Source organism: Babylonia areolata, chromosome 4 (assembly GCF_041734735.1).
Source record: "Babylonia areolata isolate BAREFJ2019XMU chromosome 4, ASM4173473v1, whole genome shotgun sequence".
NCBI classification, from domain to species: Eukaryota; Metazoa; Mollusca; class Gastropoda; order Neogastropoda; family Buccinidae; genus Babylonia; species Babylonia areolata.
This window is the reverse complement of record NC_134879.1, coordinates 43,271,158-43,288,657: the sequence shown is the minus strand read 5'-3', so window position 1 is coordinate 43,288,657 and position 17,500 is coordinate 43,271,158. Positions and strand designations below refer to the sequence as shown.

At 45.2% G+C, this 17,500-nt stretch overlaps 2 protein-coding genes across 2 annotated transcripts in view; both read left to right on the top strand.

Moving 5' to 3' along the window:
- LOC143281199 (uncharacterized) overlaps positions 1-746 on the top strand; it is a 48,467-nt gene extending 47,721 nt beyond the window's left edge. The window contains exon 13 of the mRNA XM_076586260.1: positions 1-746. This exon is cut by the window's left edge and continues 1,752 nt beyond it. The gene's annotated coding sequence lies outside the window, so the exon portion shown is untranslated.
- A 5,379-nt stretch (positions 747-6,125) lies between these two features.
- On the top strand, positions 6,126-17,310 carry LOC143281699 (uncharacterized). Its single transcript, XM_076586952.1, has 8 exons — positions 6,126-6,918; positions 7,846-7,989; positions 11,572-11,699; positions 12,079-12,924; positions 13,474-13,747; positions 14,147-14,323; positions 14,922-15,047; positions 16,920-17,310. The coding sequence occupies exons 1-8, from the start codon at positions 6,519-6,521 to the stop codon at positions 17,024-17,026; spliced, it is 2,202 nt and encodes a 733-aa protein (XP_076443067.1). The 5' UTR covers positions 6,126-6,518; the 3' UTR covers positions 17,027-17,310.
- Positions 17,311-17,500: the final 190 nt, after the last annotated feature.

The following is a 17,500-nucleotide window of genomic DNA, read 5'->3' as shown; positions in this document are numbered from 1 at the left end:
ATGTTGTTATTTTCTTTGATAATTGTATAGTTTCCGACAATTCGATAAACTAATGTGAACACAGTGCACCGCGTTATCTGGGTGCTCGGAGGAATGAAAAACACTTACAAAGTTGGATGAATGTGTGCAGCAAATAAGTGATCTTTCCATCGAGATTTGTCTGTAAATAATAAATGATTGAGATGAGTGTGTTTGTATGTGCGTGCGTGTGTTTGTGTATGTCCATGTTTGTGTGTGAGCACGCACGCACGCGCATGTATCTGTGATCAGTTACTTTAGATGAAGGCATATTCAAATAAATGCATGAATAGAAAAATGACATATATGTACAATGAAGACAAGTACACACACACACACACACACACACACACACACACACACACACACACACACACACACACACACAGGGAGAGAGAAGACAAGACAAGACAAACCTCATAATTGAACAGACAGACAGATAAATAGTTGAATATATGCACAGACGGAAAAAAAATGTTTTCTTTGATAATTGTATAGTTTCCGACAATTCGATAAACTAATGTGAACACATTGCACCGCGTTATCTGGGTGCTCGGAGAAATGAAAAACACTTACAAAGTTGGATGAATCTGTGCAGCAAATAAGTGAGCCTTCCATCCAGATTTGTCTGTAAATAAGAAATGATTGAGATGAGTGTGTTTGTATGTGCGTGCGTGTGTTTGTGTATGTGCGTGTTTGTGTGTGAGCACGCACGCACGCGCATGTATCTGTGGTACGTATGTGGGGGTGGGGGGGGGGGGGTGCAGAGGGGGAGCTGTATGTGTGTGTGTACACGCATGTATGTGAGGCGTGACGTGCGTGTGTGTGTGTGTGTGTATGTCTGTCTATCTGTCTATGTGAGGGCGTGTGTGTGCGTATTGGTTTATATGTTACACTTGCGCGTGTTAGCTAATTTTGGTTTTGTGTGTTTCGTGTTTAGTTTTGGTTCCTTTTTTTTTTCTTTTTTTTCCTATTATTTCTAATGATTTTTAATGTGATAGAAGGTCGTCCTTTCACTTAAAAAAAAAAAAATTATCCGTATGCTTTTATTTTTCTTTCTTTCGTTCGTTCGTTCTATCTTTGTTTCTTTCTTCATTGGTTTCTTTCTTCTTGACTTCGTTCCTTTCTTCCTTTCATTTATTCTGTCTTTTTTCTGTTTCTTTCTTTCCTTCTGGACATGTCTTTTAGGTGTCTGCTTCTTTGTTGTTGTTGATGATGATGATGTTATTGTTGTTGTTGTTGTTGTTGCTATTATCATTGTTGATGATGACGGTGGTGTTGTTGTTGCTGCTGTTGTTGTTATTGTTGCTGCTGCTGCTGCTGCTGTTGGTATTGTTGATAATGATGTTATTGACGTTGTTGTCGTTGTTGTTTTTGCCTTTGATGTCATTGTTATGATTTTTATTACTATTGATGATGATGATGATGTTGTTGCTGCTACACTGTTGTTGATGTTGTTGTCGTCGTTGTTTGCTGTTGTAGATGTTGTTATTCTTGTTGTTGTTGATGATGATGATGATGATGATGATGTGGATGCTATTGTTGTTATTTTCGATATTTTTGTCCTTGGTATACGTGCGAGTGGTTTCCACGCTTACGCTTGTGTCACTAGCGGTTCACCTGTCCTTCTGTGCGTTATAATGTCAGGCGGTCCGTTCTGCGCGCTGACGTTCGGTGCTTGCTGGAAAATAAACTTGTTGACTATTGTTCCAGTTTATCGGCCTTATAATATGTGCGTTTGTGTGTGTGAGGGGGCGTGGGGTTAGTTTGTGTGTGTGTGTGTGTGTGTGTGTGTGTGTGTGTGTGTGTGTGCTGTCGCGGGCGTGCGTGTATATGCATGTGTGCGTGTGCTTATATCTCTACACGTGTGTATATGTGGTTGTGTGTATGTGTGTGAGCGCGCATTACTTTGTATGTATGTGTGCGTGCGTGTGTGTGTGTATGTGCGTACGTGCGTGCGTGCGAACGCACAAACAAACACTCACATGTGTGCGTTCTTGTCTGTGCGTTTGAATGCGCGGGCGCACATTTTTTGCCATGCACATCTTAACAATCTATTATCAGTACTCACATGATTTAGACTTCATGGTTTATGTTTTTAAAAAAAAGTGTAAAACAGTCACACTGACAAAAAGAACGAAAAAAAGAAAAGAAAAGAAAAGAAAAAAAGGAAAGAAAGAAAGAAAGAAAATAGCTTTACAAACTGAGCTAACGCATGTAAGCATATACATTCAGACAAGCGTAACATTTGTTCACTTCCTCCTTTGAAAATTGCTCCTATTTGCCTTTTACTGTGGGGTGGGGGGCTGGGGGGGGGGGTACGGAATGGGACTGGGGGTTGGGGGGAGGGGCAAGGAGGTGGGGGGGGGGGGCACAGTTACAAGCAGAATGCTTTCAAATTTATCGGTAGAATATGTCACGTTAATCTCTTCAACGTGAGACCGTCTCAGCATCACCTTCTTCGTGTCTGCAACAGTCCTGCAAACGAACGTTTCAGGCGCGTTGGCTTACACATACCAGTGACATTATTTCATGTGTTTGTCCCAGATACCAGTGACATCATTTCATGTGTTTATCCCAGATACCAGTGACATTATTTCGTGTGTTTGCCCCAGATACCAGTGACATGACTTAATGTGTTTGTCCCACATACGGTATGTGTGTGAGCGAATGGTTTTTGAACGGCCTCGGGAACCCGGTTTCTGTTTTTCTGGAGGGGGGTGGGGGGGGGTATTCTTTTTTTTTCGATTTGTTCGGCCTTTTAGTCAGTCAAACGAAGTCTCAGACGCATACCCCAGTGACATTAGTTCATGTGTTTGTCCTAGATTCGGTACTGATGTGTGTGAGAGAACAGTCCTTGAACGGCTTCACGAACCCCTTTTTTTATGTATGTCGATTTTTTCGGCCTTTTGTCAGTTTCATCTGGCATTCGTGTATCGTATTTTGATAGCACGAGTCTTACGCACAAACTCTACCCGACTATATGTAACTCACACTCCGAAGTGTCATTTAGAGTAGAAAGGCGTACAATTAAAGAAGATGCAGACATGTACATACATAACCAATAGGCACACACACAGACACACACACAGACACACAGACACACGCACACACACACACACGCACGCACACGCACACACACACACACGCACACACTCACACACACACACACACAAACACACACACACGTGCTTACGCACGCGCACATACACACATACACACATATCACTTCTGCTGTTGAGCCTTTGTACCTAAACATTCCCTCCTAACTGTGCCTGCAATATTGTAGCGTAATCTGACATAATCGTGTTATCACTGATTAACAACTAACAAAAAAAATTCAGTGGTATTAATTGCGCAGCTTGCATTCTGCTGTGGCTGTCGACCCAGAAGAATGGTCTTTGTTTGTTCATGTAAATGAGAATGCATTCATAATGACTCGTTGACGGAAAATGTTTAATAAAAGGGTCAACAAACGGTTGTTTCTGCTCGTGAATAATGAACAGAATTGAATAAAATAAAAATTATTTACTAATGGCTGTCGAGAGACTGTGACAGGCCACACACACACGCGTGCACGCGCACGCCCCTTCTCCAGTCCACCCCTCCCCGCCCCTCCCCCCCCACCCCCCACACACACGCACCCCGACACGCACACGCAATCACACACACGTCAACATATTCAAATTAATCAATTGTACGTCAGTAAGTTGATACAAATGATTATATTAAACAAAGAAATCCATGTATATCAATGAACACACACACAGACGCGCGCGCGCGCAACTCCGTACCCTTACACCTTCCCGCCAATTTCCTTCCCTTCACCCTTTCCCTTCCCCTTCCCCGCCATCCTCTCTCCTCCAATCCCGGCCATATTGTTGTTTGTCAGAGATGCTGGTTTACACTTGATTATCTTTCTCTCCCAGGACAGTTCTTCGCGAAACTTCTGCTTCGCTCAGGAACTAGTTTTGTGGGGGAGGGAAGGGGGTATTTGTTTGTTTATTTGTTTGTTTGTTTTTTTCTCGCGCGGATGGATGCGGGCTGCCAAAACGGCGGAATGAAACCAGGTTAATAGGTGAAGCGGTCACGAAACGGCGTTCGCTGTTTTTCAACCGAAAAGTGCGTGGGGGGGGGGGACGTGTGAGTTGCAACCCTTTAGTGCGGTTCCATTATAAAAATAAAAAAAAGAAAAGAAAAAAAAGAAGTGTGTGTGTGTGTGTGTGTGTGTGTGTGTGTGTGTTTAAGGGAGAGAGAGAGATGGGGGAGGGAAGGGGAAGAAGAAGAAGAACGAAATGATGATGATGATGACGATGATGAGAAGAAGAACAAGGACGAACCCACCCATCACGCTTCCAAAATAATTTTTTTTAAAGAGTAAAATAAAATGATACAGTTGTGTGTGTGTGTGTGTGTGTGTGTGTGTGAGAGAGAGAGAGAGAGAGAGAGAGAGAGAGTGTGTGTGTGTACGCGTATGTGTGTGTGTGTGTGTGTGTGCGCGCGCGCGCGTGTGTGTGTGTGTGTGTGTGACTGAAGCCTTTTATCCGGCGATGACGACCAGTGCTACTCAAAAGTCCTTTTAGTTTGGGAAAAACACGACAAGACTGTGTTTTACGCTCCTCTATTTATTTATTTATTTATTTATTTATTTAGTCATTTATTTTTCTTTTCATAAATCAGATCCCCTTCCCAACCAGTCCTTGGAGATGAAAAAAGAAAACAAGAAAGAAAAGAACAACCACAACAAAAAACTGCAGTGTGGGTTCGGAATTTTTTTTTTTTTATAGCGACATTACCGATTCGAGGACACATCCATGAAGTGATGGGGACTTTCCGTATTTATGATCCTGTCTGTTGGGGTAGGAATTTTTTGTGGGGGTGTTGTGTGTGGGGGTGGGTGGGTGGGTGGGTGGGAGGATATCATTTTATTTCAGTCATTTTCCTTCTAGGAATCTTTCGTGTGAATAGTTTTCTGCATTTATTTTTATATTCGTGGTGGGGGTTTTTTCCCCCTTTTTGTCACAAGAGATTTCTCTGTGTGAAATTCGGGCTGCTCTCCCCAGCGAGACCGCGTCGCTACACCGAGAGCGCCACCCTTTTTTTTTCAGCGTTCTGTTTTATTTGTTTTTCTTATCGAAGTAAATTCTACAGAATTTTGTCAGGAACAACCCTTTTGTTGCCGTGGGTTCTTTTACGTGCGCTAAGTGCATGCTGCACACGGGACCTCGGTTTATCGTCTCATCCGAATGACTAGCGTCCAGACCACCACTCAAGGTCTAGTGGAGGGGGAGAAAATATCGGCGGCTGAGCCGTGATTCGAACCAGCGCGCTCAGATTCTCTCGCTTCCTATGCGGACGCGTTACCTCTACGCCATCACTCCGTACTTACTTATTCGTTTATTTTATGTTTAATCATTTCATTTAATTAATTTTCATGTTCGTGTTTCAAACTAACCTTGGATACGTAGGCTTTCAATGCCTGACCAGTTTATTTCAGTTACTCAAACTAAAAGAGGCGTCACTGCGTTCGAAGAAATCCACATACGCTACACCACATCTGAGCAGATGCCTGACCAGCAGCGTAACCCAACGCGCTTAGTCAGGGCCTTGAGGAGGAAAAAACATAAATCAATAAATAAATAAAATGAAGTAAGATAATATACATAAACACACAAGTGGATAAGTCGTTAAATTAATGAACTGATAAATAAGTCGTTAAATTAATGAACTGATAAAATAAGACTACAATGAAAAAAAACCCCAAAAAACATCAATTAGTCATCTGCTCCGGGATTTTTTTCCAAGCAGATGCGGTGTAGCGCACATGGATGAGTCCCCACGCTTTGACATCTCCCTGAAACTGAAACTGAAACTCCTTTATTAACGGGGTTCGAACTATGTCGATCAGTCCTCCCAGTCACCACCGCGATGTCCGCGACGCTATAACCACTTGGCAACTGTGGTCGAGTGGTTGTGTTATCTAGAAACTTTCTATTTCCTGCACCCTGTCCTCGTGTGCTACATCCGAGGTCAGCTCCGTCTGCCAATCTGTGCGTCACGCTTTCGTGTAACACTACTGGGGTTGTACAGTTGGAACACGTGTGTAAGCACGCTGTCTGCCTTGACTTTCAACTGATAAGAAGTTTCTGGTAGTTTCCAGTCCCTGGCGACGAAAACTCTCTCTTCGTGTCTGTTTGTTCAGGAAGGAAAACCGAACAGAAAGAGACTGCAAACTTCTTTTCACCCCTGTTGACAGAGACTGAAAACTTATTTTTTTTGTGTGTTGACTGTTCGTTCATAGTTAAATGTGGGGAGAACTGACGTCAAAGAGTTCACTTTGGAGGCAGAGAACTTCACGGATAGTGTTTACCTGAATTTTTTTCTTTTTTTAAGTGGATTTCGTGGATGCGTAACTTCCCGTGTTTCTGAATTCTTCTCAAAGAAGCCATCAACAAACAGAGACAGAATACAAGTGACCAGAAAATCCAGATTCATCTGTGATGAAATTTCGGCCCAAACGCGGAGGAAACGCGGAAACGAGCGATAGCGATGTCGGTAAAACGGACGACGAAAGCTCTAAAACGCATGACGCGAGCGCACAACCCGATGACGCGAACACACGACCCGGTGACGCCAACACACGACCCGATGACGCCAACACACGACCCGATGTCGTCAGCGGCACAGAAACGGGTGACGACGACAGCAGCAGTGTGTACGCTCCGGACGGAGGCTGGGGGTGGTTGGTGACGGTGGCAGGGTTCCTGGTGGCCTTCATCCAGGACGGCATCGTCACCAGCTTCGGCCTGATGCTGCCAGAGCTCATGGACACCTTCGGCACCGGAGTGTCCTTGACCTCTCTGCCCCCCGGCATCCTGGTGGCCACCTTCCTTCTCTCAGGTCAGTGGGTCATTTTCAAGTGGTCAGTTTCAGTGGGGAAGTTTCTTGTGGGGTCAGTTTCTGTGGTCAGCTTCAATGGTCAGATTCAGTGATCAATTTTAAGGAGGTGTCAGGGCGTGCGGACGGATCCATGTACGATACGCCACATCTGTTGTTAAAACAAAAGAACGAAAGAAGGGACAACAGATGCTTGACCTTTGCATAAACCCAACGCACTGATTAGGCATTGGGAGACTTTTGTGTTGAACATTCACATAGGAATAAAATACTTAAAAATATTAAGGACAAATAAACACGAATAAGTGATTACAGTGGGGGAAAAAATTATCATTGCCGGCCGTGAGGTAAGGGTTAATATAATCTTTTTTTTCTTTTCTTTTTTAGTGTTGTTTCCTGCTTTTTGTTCTGATTCTTTGCCTGGTCTACACCTCTCTCTCTCTCTCTCTCTCTCTCTGTGTCTTCTTCTGCCTTTTTGTCTGTCTGTCTGTCTCTCCCCCTCCATCCCTCCCCCCCCCTCTCTCTCTCTCTCTCTCTCCCTTCCCCTGTCTCTCTCTCAACGCATTATTGTGCATGTCCACGTGTTGCGTGTGTGGTTTGTACATGGGCCGATGGCCGAAGTACTGCAAATCATTTGAAGTCTGAGCTCTCTCAGTCTCTCTGTCTCTGTCTCTTCACGCATTACTGTCCACGTCCACGTGCAAAATGTGTGGTTTTTACATGGGCTGATGCCCGATGTCACAACTCTCTCTCTCTCTCTCCACACACGCGCACACACACACACACACACACACACACACACACACACACACACACAGATGACAGGCTTGCTCTTCCGTCAGAATGATTATCTAATAAGGCAGCCATACAGACTGAAAAACATCCACGTCTTTAGCAATGCTAAAACATTGATCACGTTGTGTGTCGCAGGCCCTGTGACAGCCTACCTGGTCGAGCGGTGGGGCTGCCGCCTGGTGGGGTTCTGTGGGGGACTGGTGGCAGCCCTGGGGGTTGCCGGAAGTGCGTACGCTCCCAGCATCCACCTCTTCATCCTGTCGTTTGGGGTGGTGGCAGGTGTGTGTGTGTGTGTGTGTGTGTGTGTTTCTTGTCACGAACCTCTGTGCCTGCAAACAATTCAATACACGTCAGTTGTTGTGTCTGTGCCTAGGAACGGTACGCCCTCCTGTTGCCCTATAGCTCTCTCTTTCCTTGTTAACTTCCACCTGTCTCTACCCCTTCACTTTCTTTCTCCTTGTCCTCCTCTGTCTCTCTGTCTCTGTCTCTCTGTCTGTCTCTCTTTCTCTCTCTGTATGTGTCTCATGTTCATAACTAAATAGATAACTAAATGAATAACTAAATAAATAGACAGATATATAAACAAACTAAAAATAAAATGAATAAAAATAATCGAGCAAATAGATTACAGGAAAAAAAAGGAATTTAGAAAAAAAGAATAACGATGACAATGATAATATATAAATAGATTTCGTCTGTTCCACCACCTTACAGTACACAAAAATAGTAACATCACTTTAAATGTATGCCACACTGACCTCATTTCAGTCTACACCATGCATATATGCGTTTCGTTATATTCACTGTATTGCTCTTCGTAGACACTGTCTGAAGTATTCAAGATACGTAAGTAGGTCAGAATGTATCGTGTCTACTGCAAACAACGGCGTGTTAGCGAAAGATTCTTTTCAAGTGATAGTTACTTGATAGTTACTTGAATCGTTCTATGTATGCCTGTAACATTACACACACACACACACACACACACACACACACACACACCTACCTGATAGTAAAGTCATAAAATTTTCTTCGCACTCTTCATCCTGCTTAGCGCATGTGTTTTTGTGGAGGGGGGGGGGGGGGGGGGGGGGAGGGGGGGCATGGGGAGGGATGCAGGGGGTCTTCTTTTTTTTCTTTTTTTTTTTTTTTAATTTATGGGAGTTGCTTTTGTTATAGCTTGTTTTTTGTGATGATTCGTTTTTCATTTATATTCGATTTTTTTTTTCTTTGAGTCGGTGTGTGTTGCTGTTATTGTTAACTTTCTCGAGTTTTCGCTGCTTGGCAAAGAGAAACGGCCTGCGCCTGTGTGTTTGTTTTGGTACGGGTTGGTATTGTGCCAAAGCGTGGTTTCGTACCGTTTGCAATGACCTCGTTTCTTCCGTCACGATTTGAACGGAACTGATATGTATCAGAAACACACTTTCTCTAAAACACGGTGTGTGTTTGTTCTTGTTTGTTTTTGTTTTGTTTTGTTTTACTTTTGATTTTCCAATGCGTTTTCTCTGTTTTCTCTAACTAAACATGTATCGAGTTCCTCTCTTTCTATTTTCGTCTGCGTCTATCTGCATGTTCTCTCTCTCTCTCTGTCTCTGTCTCTGTCTCTGTCTCTCTCTCTCTCTCTCTCTCTCTCTCTCTTTATCCATCTCTCACACACAGACACACATATACTCTCACACACGTACACACACATGCGCACTCGCACACTCCCGAACACACATACACACACACACACATACACACACATGCACGCACGCACACACACACACACACACACACACACACACACACACACACACACACACACACCACAGCCATCTCAAGTCACGTCGGTCAACGTGGCGTTAACTTGTCAATGTTATAAGTGTGTTTTCGTCAGTAACTACACGATACAGTGGCCATTGTAGATCGTGTCCATGTTTTATTGTCAAGAACGTGTGTCTGTCGCCAGTAAATAGGTGAACTTGTCGTCAATAGCTGCAATAGCCGAGTGGTTAAAGTGTTGGACTTGCAAGCTGAGGGTTTCAGGTTCGAATCACGGTAACGGCGCCTGGTGGGTAAAGGGTTGAGATTTTTCCTCTGGCAAAATTCTGTTGAAGAAATCCACTACAATACGTACACACATATCAATGTGCTTGCACTCAAGGCCTGACTAGCGCGTCGGGTTATGCTGCTGGTCAGGCATCTGCCTAGCAGATGTGGTGTAGCGTGTATGGATTTGTTCGAATGCAGTGACGCCTCCTTGAGGAACTGAAACTGAGTATGTATTTCATTTTTCAGTTTCAGATTCAAGAAGGCGTCAAGAGGTGTGTGTGTGGGGGGTGGGGGGGTGGGTGGGGGGGGGGGAGAGGAGGGTCTGGGGCTTTAAAGAGGTTAACTCACTCAGTACGGCCAGTCCTCTCTTCTCCTCTACACAGACCAATCGGATGTCCAGTGGGTGTCTGAATGACCCAACCTTTAGCTTCCGTCGTCAGAATTGTGGTATTCTTTGTCAACATTCACGTCTTCAGTATAAGAGCCTTCCGCATGCAATATTTTGATGATGGTAATTGGGGTGAAACGCTGTTAACGTCGTTTCTTTCGCCGTTCGTATGGAAAGAGTTAAAAGTTCTGGTCTCCGACTGAGGATAGGCGCTGTATAAATTCCCATATCACCATATCATCATCATCACCTACGCATGGACCAACGTTGATAAGGAAACAATTGTAGTTTGTTGTCAGGTGCTGTAGTTTGTACCATTGATAAGGAAACAATTGTAGTTTGTTGTCAGGTGCTGTAGTTTGTACCATCTGTTGTCGAAAAGAGTGTGAAGTCATTTTGTCCCACTTGACAAGAAAACGAAAGCTATCTCCCTCCACCCCCCACTCCTCCCTCTCCACATTCTTTCTGTTTATACAACCCGTTTTGTTGACCTATTTGTGAAGGCCAGAAACTCGTCAAAACTGGTTTTCCTGTTCGACATAACTTTGTCAATCTGTCCGTCTGTTGATCTGTTGATCTGTCTGTCTTTCCGTCTGTTTGTGGTCTGAAGGTTTGTGTCTGTCTGTTTACCTGCCTGTCTTCTATTTCTTTATTTTCTTTATCTATTTATTTATTTACTCCGGTGTTTTGCCTTTGATGCCGTGAAATGTTTCTTTTCTTTTTTCACACTACTGTCTGTATAGGCCTCTGTGTCCATCTATCCGAGAGTGTGTCTGTCTGCGTGGTTGCCTGTATATCTGTCTATCTATCGATCTATCTGTGTATGTATTTATCTGCCTTTGTATATTATTTATAAGCTGCGGATGTGACCTACCTGTGTGTAGTCACCGTGGTCTTCCTTTGTCCTTCGCCTGTGTGCAGGTGTAGGTGTGGGTCTGTTCTACCAGTGTTACGTCACCATCTATAGGTTTTCTTAAAATTATCTACATACCTGTGTGTACAGGTGTGGGTGTGGGTCTGATCTACTTGTGTTACGTCACCATCAATAGGTGGTTTTATAAACAGAATCTACATACCTGTGTCCTTCATGTGCATGCACGTATAGGCGTAGGTCTCATTTACCTGTATTACGTCACTATCTATTGGTGTAGACATAAACATTACCTAAATACCTGTGTGTACAGGTGTGGGTGTGGGTCTGATCTATCTGTGTTACGTCACCATTTATAGATGTAGAAATGACCATTATCTACATACCTGAGTGTACATGTTTGGGTGTGGGTCTGATCTACATGTGTTACGTCACCATCCAAAGGTGTAGATATGACCATCATCTACACACCTGTGTGTAAAGGTTTGAGTGTAAGTCTGATCTACCTGTGTTTCGTCACCATCTAAAGGTGTAGATATGACCTTCATCTACACACCTGTGTGTACAGGTGTTGGTGTTGGTCTGATCTACCTGCCCTCAGTGACCATGGTCAACATGTACTTCCACAAGAAGCGGGGCGTGGTGGCTGGCATCATCACCTCAGGCTCCGGCTTTGGTCTCCTCGCTCTGGCGCCGGTAAGTCCTGCCTATGTAGTCGCTTCGCCCCCCCCCCACCCCCACCCCCACCCCCCCCCCCCCCACTCCTCCTCCTACACCCACCCTCCCCCCACGTCAGTCTAGCATTTCGTTTCCGTGTGGCAGCTAATACTGTTTTCCATAAAAAAGAATTGCCTCATCTCCAGGACATGTTACGCTATCAACATCTTCCCTTTTCTGTGGTTTGATGGATGGTTCGTTTGATGCTTTCAGCTCTGATGATTATAGCCTCTGGCGTAATCTAGGCCATGAAGAATATCGGTTGAATTGCATTTAATTGCTGCTCGCGCGCGCGTGCAAGCGTGCGCACGTGCGTGTGCTTGTTCGTGTGTGTGTGTGTGTGTGTGTGTGTGTGCAGCTGACAGAGATGCTGATGGAGCAGTACGGGTGGCGGGGATGTTACCTCATCATGGCGGCCATCACTCTCCACTTGTGTGTATGCGCCAGTCTCATGCGCCCCCTCCCCCATCGCCCCTCCTCTCCCTCACCTTCACACACTGAAGGGGTGGTGGTGGAGGCCAAGGAAAACAGTTGTCCTTTTCTTCAAGGGGAGTGCGACTTGAGTCTGGTGAGTGTGCAGGAGCTGAAGAATACCACTGATCGTGATCAGCTTGCCCCCGCGACTCACCTTGAGGGGGATGGTCAGGGCGTGAATAATCTCCACCCGAAAACTCTCTTCAGGGGAGAGAATGGGCACTGCGTTTCTTCACATCCCCCCCATAAACTCTGCAAGGACAAGGACAATTCTGAGTTTTCGCTCGTTGAGGAGTCTCACCACAGGAGTCACGTGCACGTGTGCAGTGCCGACCTTGCAGGTCCCATACACACCCTCCTGGTCCGGAGCAGGTCTCAGGGCCATCTGGAGTCCAGACCCTCTCACAGACCCCACCACCCACCACTGCCCGTCAACGTCCTCAGCACGTGGTTGGCTTGTCAAGTCCCGCCGTCTCTATCCCGTCATACCCTGCATTCCCATCAGTCCTCGGACAACATAGCCGACCAGAATGAACCTTCCAGCCAGCAGAAAGGGAACGGGCTGATGGTACCACACGTGATCAGCTCCGCTGCGAGGAAGCGATCGCCTCATCATAACGAGGGCAGAACAGACTGGGTGCGCTCTCTTCCTTCTGTCCGCGTTACAGATAGTATGGTGAAGCAGACTGTGGACTGGAAACCAAACGGAACGTCTCCACTTCACGACAAGGTAATGTGTAAGACTGAACTAGAAGGCTCTTGGAAACAAAAGTTTAAAAAGGCGTAATACGTGAGCCTCTTCACCTTTCGCCATGAAATGCATTATTGTGTTGTTTTCTTTGTAGCTCAGGATTACAAATTCGAGCAACTTTGATACGCATGATCGGTCTGTACAATGAATGATATGACTTGCCTGCATGCATGACCGAATTTGATAGCGACTCTATGTAGTTGTTGACAAAGCATGGGTAAAATCAATTAGAGGGCAGGATACTTATGGGTCATACCAATGATAGCGTATCTGTGTAAGCCGTGCAATACGTAATCATTTCTCAAGCATGTTTTAAAATACAGATTATTGTAGCGATTGAAAAATATTAATACCACCTTCTTCCACTAAGTTGCCCTGTTCCTGATGATAACGATAATAAAGAAGAAGACCACGATGATGATGACGAAGACTAAAACGACAACGATGATATTTTGTCTTCATTTTACTTGACATCGTTCGAGCAATAGCAAAAAATATCTCGTTCTTTACTAGCCTCATTCCATGCAGGCAGCTGCAGAAAAGGAAACCCACCGTGAGAAGGAAGCCGCCGGCTGCCCTCTCCTTCAGCCTGACGGGTCCCACAACGAAGAAGACCCAGCTTCAGCAGGGTACGAGGGCAGGCTGAGGAGGTGGCTGCGGAGTCAGGTGGAGTTCATCCTGTTCCTGTTGGGCGCCTTCCTCATCCAGCTCATCTGCTACGTGCCGCCCCTGCTCACCCCGTCCTACGCCTATGACCACGGGATCAGCAAGGAGCAGGTGGCAACCATCTTGTCCATCTATGGTCAGTCAGCTTGATGGATGGTTTGCTGTGGGCTGATGAGTCCTGTCCTTGTCTGTTCTTGACGTGTGGTGGGTTGTGTTGTATTGTGTTGTGTGGCCACCATCCTGTCCATCAGCTTGGTGGATGGTCTGCTGGGCCTGATGAGTCCTGTCTGTGTCTGTTCTTGTCGTGTGATGGGTTGGGCTGGGTTGTGGTGTGGTGTGATGTGGTTTGGTGCATTGTGCTGTGGTTTGATGTGTTGTGTGGTGCGTCACTGAAAGTTCCAACGTGTATGTCCAGGACTGCTGAACACAGGGGTGATGTATGACTGACACTGACAGTTCCAATGTGTATGCCCAGGACTGCTGAAACCAGGGATGATGTATGACTGACACTGACAATTCCAACGTGTATATCCAGGACTGCTGAACACCGGGGGCCGCCTGCTGGCAGGGGTGATGGTGTACTGGGGGGTGAGGACGCTGCACGTGTACAACCTGGGCACACTGCTGTCCGCAGTGGCCTGCTTTGTCTTCCCCCTCGCCACCTCCTTCCCCTCCATCGCCGCTTGTCTGGGACTGCACGGCTTCTTTCTGGGTCAGAGTGTGTGCGTGTACATGTTGTTGTTGCGTCAGGCAAACACATTTTATTGGTATTCTTATTCCCGGCTAGCAGAAGCTTAGAAGAAATCTTTAAATGTAGAGATGGAGTTTTAACGTAAGCATAGTCCAGGGCTGGATTGCACGAGCCAACTTAGCAACACTAGGTTTCAACCTAGCATTATGAACGTTTCTAACTATACTTTAATTCTACTGAGGGACACTGAGCAAACTTTACCCAGCAAAAAACAAAACAAAACAAAAACAATAAGAAAACACACACACACACACACACACACACACACACAAAAACAAACACAACCAAACAAAACAAACCTTGAGTAACTCAGCCCAGGCCATTTAGCAATGAGAACTGTGGTCATTTATATTGGCCGAGTCCTCGAGTTTACCGACTGCAAGGACTCTGCGACTCAAAGACACTGGCCCCATTTTGAATGTTTGACATGTGTGTAGCATGGGTTCAGGGGGAGGGAGGAGGGAAAAGGGTGCGCCCCTGTGAGGGTTTTTTTTTTTTTTTGTTCATCAGTGTGTGTGTGTGTGTGTGTGTGTGTGTGTGTGTGTGTGTGTCCTTGTAGGCGCCTTCCCCCCTCTGCAGTCAGTGATCCTTGTGGAGTACCTGGGCCTGGAACGGTTGACGTCCACCTTTGGCATCATGTGTCTGGTCAAGGCCTTTGCCTGCATGGCAGGGGCTCCTCTGGCGGGTATGTTTACGGTGTGTGTGTGTGTGTGTGTGTGTGTGTGTGTGTGTGTGTGTGTGTGTGAAAGTGAAACTGCGACACAAACAAAATTTTCATCTTCTTTGTTTGTTTGTTGTTGTTTTTATTTAAGGAAATCAAAATTTCTGTTTTGAGTACTGCATTGATTCGAAAGAAAAAAAAATTACAGGTGAAGCGAACATTTGATTAGAATATGTAATTTCTTAAGTTTCACTACAAGGTTTTTTTTTTCTCATTCTGCAAAAGGTTTGCACGAAAAATCAGTTTAACCGGGTAATGTCTCGTTCGTTTCTGGTAGGCACTTTGGGCTCTGACCAGGGTTCGTTGACATTAATCCCAACCACCTGCTGACAACTAGTTGCCGTCAGCCTGACACAGCAACACACACACACACACACACACACACACACACACACACACACAGCCAGTTGCTGTCAGCTTGAAACAACGCGGCGCTTTCCATACGAAAGAAACGGATATTATCATTGTGATTCACGCTGCTTGTATCATTGAAGAGTCCGTCCCTTGTGACCAGCCACCTGTCTTCATTCGGCTTGGCCGTGTGAACGCGGAGCGTATCGTTGTGCCGCCGACCCGTTGTGCCGACCCGTTTACGGATTGTCTTTTGTCACAAAAAAGACAAAACAAGATGGGCAAGCCATACTAATAATCTCCCTTTTTATTTGACATTTGGGTCACAGTAACGTCACAAATGGCGCAACTGGGTCCAAACGTATGCATTCGCGAATCCTCATAGGCTACGACCTTTGTATCAAATTTCGTAAAGATCGGTTCATAAACAGCTGAGAAAAGCTTGTTTGCGTTGAGAACTGCGCATTCTAAAAATAGAACATGATTTACGTCATCGTGAGCTTATTACTTATACCGTTTATAGTCCCTAGTATAATGAACACGTAACTGAAATTTGGAGGAAATCCGTTGATAAACAGCGGAGATATTAGTGATCAAAATTTTGGCAATTTGCGCCACTGTGACGTCACAAATGGCGCAAATGGGTCTCAACTCATACATTCGGTAGACATCATAGCCCCCGAGCTTTGATCCAAATTTTACTAAGATTGGTTCATAAAAAGCCAAGAAAAGCTTGTTCAAAAATCATCGAATAGCGGGACGGCGGCATAACGGGTCGGCGGCATAGCGGGACGGCGGCATAACGGGTACCCCCCGTGTGAACGTGGTTTTATACATTGGTCAGCCAACTGCCCCTTCTTTTCAAGCAGATGTGCTGCAGCGTGTATGGAGCAGTCCGCACACTTTAACACCTCCTTGGTATTCTGTGACTGGCTTTCATTTTATAATCTGATACTGTACACATTATTATCCCGATTCCCTTGATTGGGGTAAATGTTTGGAAAATCTTCATGGGTTTGTGTTTGTGTGTACGTGTGTGCGTGCGTGTTCACTAGTTTCGTCGTCTTCTGTTTTCATCTGTCTTCAGTTTTCGCCGTTCAAGTCATCGTCTTTTCTTGTGTTGTGCAGTGCTTCAGTTTATCTATTCGTCAAACGTCCTTACGTCCTTAATTCATTAGCATTCTCCGGACTGACTGCCGCTGGACGGCCGTGTCTTAAAGCTCTGTGTTTTGTGGGGTTTTTGTGTGTGTTATTTATCCATTGTCGTCATTTAAGTTTATCATTTCTTGCTAAGATTGTAGTTTTATTAGTCAAGTTCTGTGTGTGATGGAATAAATGTATGTGAACCCCGAATTATTTTAGTCTGTGTTTGTGTCGTCTGGGTGTTAGTTAGTGCTGGGCTGGGTGGGGGTTTCTAGTCCGCTCTCATATAGAGCGCGACAGTGTGTGTATGTGTGCGTGTGCGCGCGCGTGCGGGCGTGACAGGTCTGCTGTTCACAGTGACGGGAACATACACAGTACCTCTGGCGGTGTGTGGCGCTGTTCTGGTCGTGGCCGCCATCTTTCATCAACTCATGGACTGCTGGCCTTGACCCCTTGACCTAGTCACCTGATTCCTGACCTCCTGTCACTGGTGGGGGAGACTGTCCTGCATGCGTGGGGTGTGCACAGGCCAGCAAGTCACAGTCTTCGACGTGGGAGCAGAGATCAGTCACAAGGACCATTCCTGACTCGTTGCAGGCTGGGCTCCGCTCACGGGAACACACTTCGCTCCACCTCAGCTGGGAGTCGTGTCATGATTTCACGACTTAGAATTCCTTTAGTTCTAAGTTTTCCCATATAAAACATGGTTTCGCATTCTTATATATATATATATATATATATATATATAGATCGATAGATAGATAGAGAGAGATGTATATATAAATCCTTCAGTCCCACATTGTCTCAGATCTAAGTCCATAAGGTATTTGACTCACTTGTGTAAAAAAAAAAAAAAAAAAAGTGAGCATGTAATAATCAAGTTTTTAGTTGATTGTGTGTTCGTGTGTATATATATATATATA